Source organism: Clupea harengus, chromosome 11, assembly GCF_900700415.2.
Source record: "Clupea harengus chromosome 11, Ch_v2.0.2, whole genome shotgun sequence".
Taxonomy (NCBI): domain Eukaryota; kingdom Metazoa; phylum Chordata; class Actinopteri; order Clupeiformes; family Clupeidae; genus Clupea; species Clupea harengus.
Window position 1 is genome coordinate 21958029 of NC_045162.1, and position 2500 is coordinate 21960528.

General features: G+C 43.0%; 1 protein-coding gene across 1 annotated transcript in view; it reads left to right on the forward strand.

Moving 5' to 3' along the window:
* The window catches only part of LOC105905483 (A disintegrin and metalloproteinase with thrombospondin motifs 16), a 46555-nt gene that overhangs the window by 17949 nt on the left and 26106 nt on the right, over positions 1–2500 (forward strand). Inside the window, exon 10 of the mRNA XM_042709220.1 lies at positions 1414–1567. Within this exon, the coding sequence (XP_042565154.1) occupies positions 1414–1567 (154 nt within the window). The remainder of the gene's footprint in view (positions 1–1413; positions 1568–2500) is intronic.

The following is a 2500-nucleotide window of genomic DNA, read 5'->3' on the forward strand; positions in this document are numbered from 1 at the left end:
TCTGGTAAAGTCATCATCACCTAAACCCAATCGCCAAGCGCCCATCCCAGACCTGTGATGTGTCTTGTGTGGGAAATGCGATTGCTCTCCGCTCGGCTGTAAAATCCCCACAGCAGAGTTTCTCTGCAGTCGCTCAGGTCACTCTACACACACGCACACACACACACACACACACACACTCACTCACGGCCGACGTGGGGGAATGACAACACTCGGCCACGCGCGTCACAGAAGTGTCAAAACTCGTTTTCAAAAATCACCAGACAGCATGAGGGGGCCCATGCTGATGTTATGTTACCATGGTAACCTCTCTCACGGGAGAGATTTCAGGGCAAGAGTATATTGCTTTGTGTGTGTGTGTGTGTGTGTGTCTGTGTCTGTGTGTCTGTGTCTGTGTGTCAGTGTATGCTTCATTTCCTGGACAGCTTTATTCTGACAATTCCCATTGTAGGAAGTGCCATAAAAATAATATTTCATTTAAAATATTTGAGTTGATTTGCAGCGGAATATTATTCAGTTGGAAATGAAATGGAATCTTATTGAATTGTATTGGAATTTCTCTATGAAATGAATTAAATTTCAATTAAATCAAATCGGTCAGTCAGGTAGACTAATTAGTTATTAAACCTATAAAGGGTGTTGAACTTTAATGTTATTTTGAGAGACCATCAGAAACAAACACTCATTTGGTAAATGAATATTCACATCGGCTTAGATTTGCCTGCGTGTGATGTTATGATCAGTTGACAGACTTGTCAGCCGGCTAAATGTTATTGAATGCTTGTTAAATAGCCACTATACGTTTGTTGACTCATAATGGCCCACTGATCAACAACAACTATCCCTAGTAGTAGTAAACGAAACACCTGCAGGGTAACTGAAAGTGTCACATTATAACATACAATACATGAATACGTAAATCCATATGTTATATATATATATATATATTTATAGTTTTAGTTATGCACAGGAAAAAATGGGATACGAACCCTGGTCACCTTAGGCACCCAAACATATTGCGACAACAGGCTTCTTCATTTAATACAGATTAATGCACATGTCCCCAAGTAGTCTGTGAGTCTTTTTCAGCAGCCTCAGACAGCTCCTTTAAAGCTCCTTTGAGTGATCGTTCTCGAAACCCAAAATCCAGCAGAGGCGTTGTGGTTGATTTAGCTACAAAGCCTCTAATGGCTATCTCCACTTGTTTTGTGTGTCCTTGCCAACCTTGTTCCCTCACGTTCTGCTACCAGTTCTGCATACTATTTATTTAATCATAAGTCACTGTTTACAAATGTGAAGTAAGTACTAGCGTAAGCACTGATCTATAGTTTTACAGCTGAGTGGGTGTAAATTAATGTGTATGTAAATCTAACGCGTTTCCCTCCGCTCCTCTCTCCCCCCTGCGTTCCCCAGCACAGCCCAGGCCACCTGCCTGTCGGACGAGCCCCAGGCGACGGGGGAGTACGAGTACCCTCAGCAGCTCCCGGGGGAACTCTATGACACCGACACCCAGTGCAAGTGGCAGTTTGGTGAGAAGGCCAAGCTGTGCACCCTAAACTTTAAGAAGGTGAGGCCGCACAGGGATATGAGATCCCTTCTTGCTCTGACCTTCATGTTTAAAAGTGCGTACCAGAGACTTTAATGCCATTTGGACAGACTGTGGAGTCCAACCCAGAGCTTTGTGTGCAGATATGAAGATATGATATGAGGTATGAGTCAGTGTTTATGTCATTACATGACTTCCAAGGACTGTTTGGATATTGTGTGAGCTCGTAAACTTTGCATAATCTCGGAGGCTGCATCAAGCATCAGGTTATACGATGATGTAATCAGTTCAGGATGTGGGGTCCTGCTTGTGGTATGTTAACCTGACCTCTAACCCAGCCCTAGATATCAAACTCTCTACATACATGTCATTCTGAAGTGATATGTGAGCCTGACTGGATGTCCTTTGTGATTATATAGCTTTAGTTATTTACTAAAGTAAACAAGAAATATCCATGTTTGTATAGAAAACACATCTTGTGTTCGGTGGTCTTAGCTTAAATATCACTTGAGCATGTCAATACATTTCAGAATTTCCACATTCTCTGTGGGCCAATAATCCATCTTGTACACCCTTAGAATTGCAAAGCATAAATACAGTAACCTTGGCAAACAGGAATAACCAAGAAATCACTGGAGAAGTGCTGACGTTGCTTTTACCCATGACATTCACTGTCACACACACACACACGCACACACACACACACACACACACACACACACACACACACACACACACACACACACTCACACACACACACACTCTCACACACACTCACACACACACACACACACTCTCACACACACACACACACACACACACACACACATGGTGAATGAAGGAAAGAAAGAGAGAGAGTGAGAGAGAGAGAGAGAGAGAGACAGAGAGAGAAGAGCTAAATATACACTGGAGAGATGCCAGTGGGAATCTCTGTTTGTGGAGCTCCCATTGTGC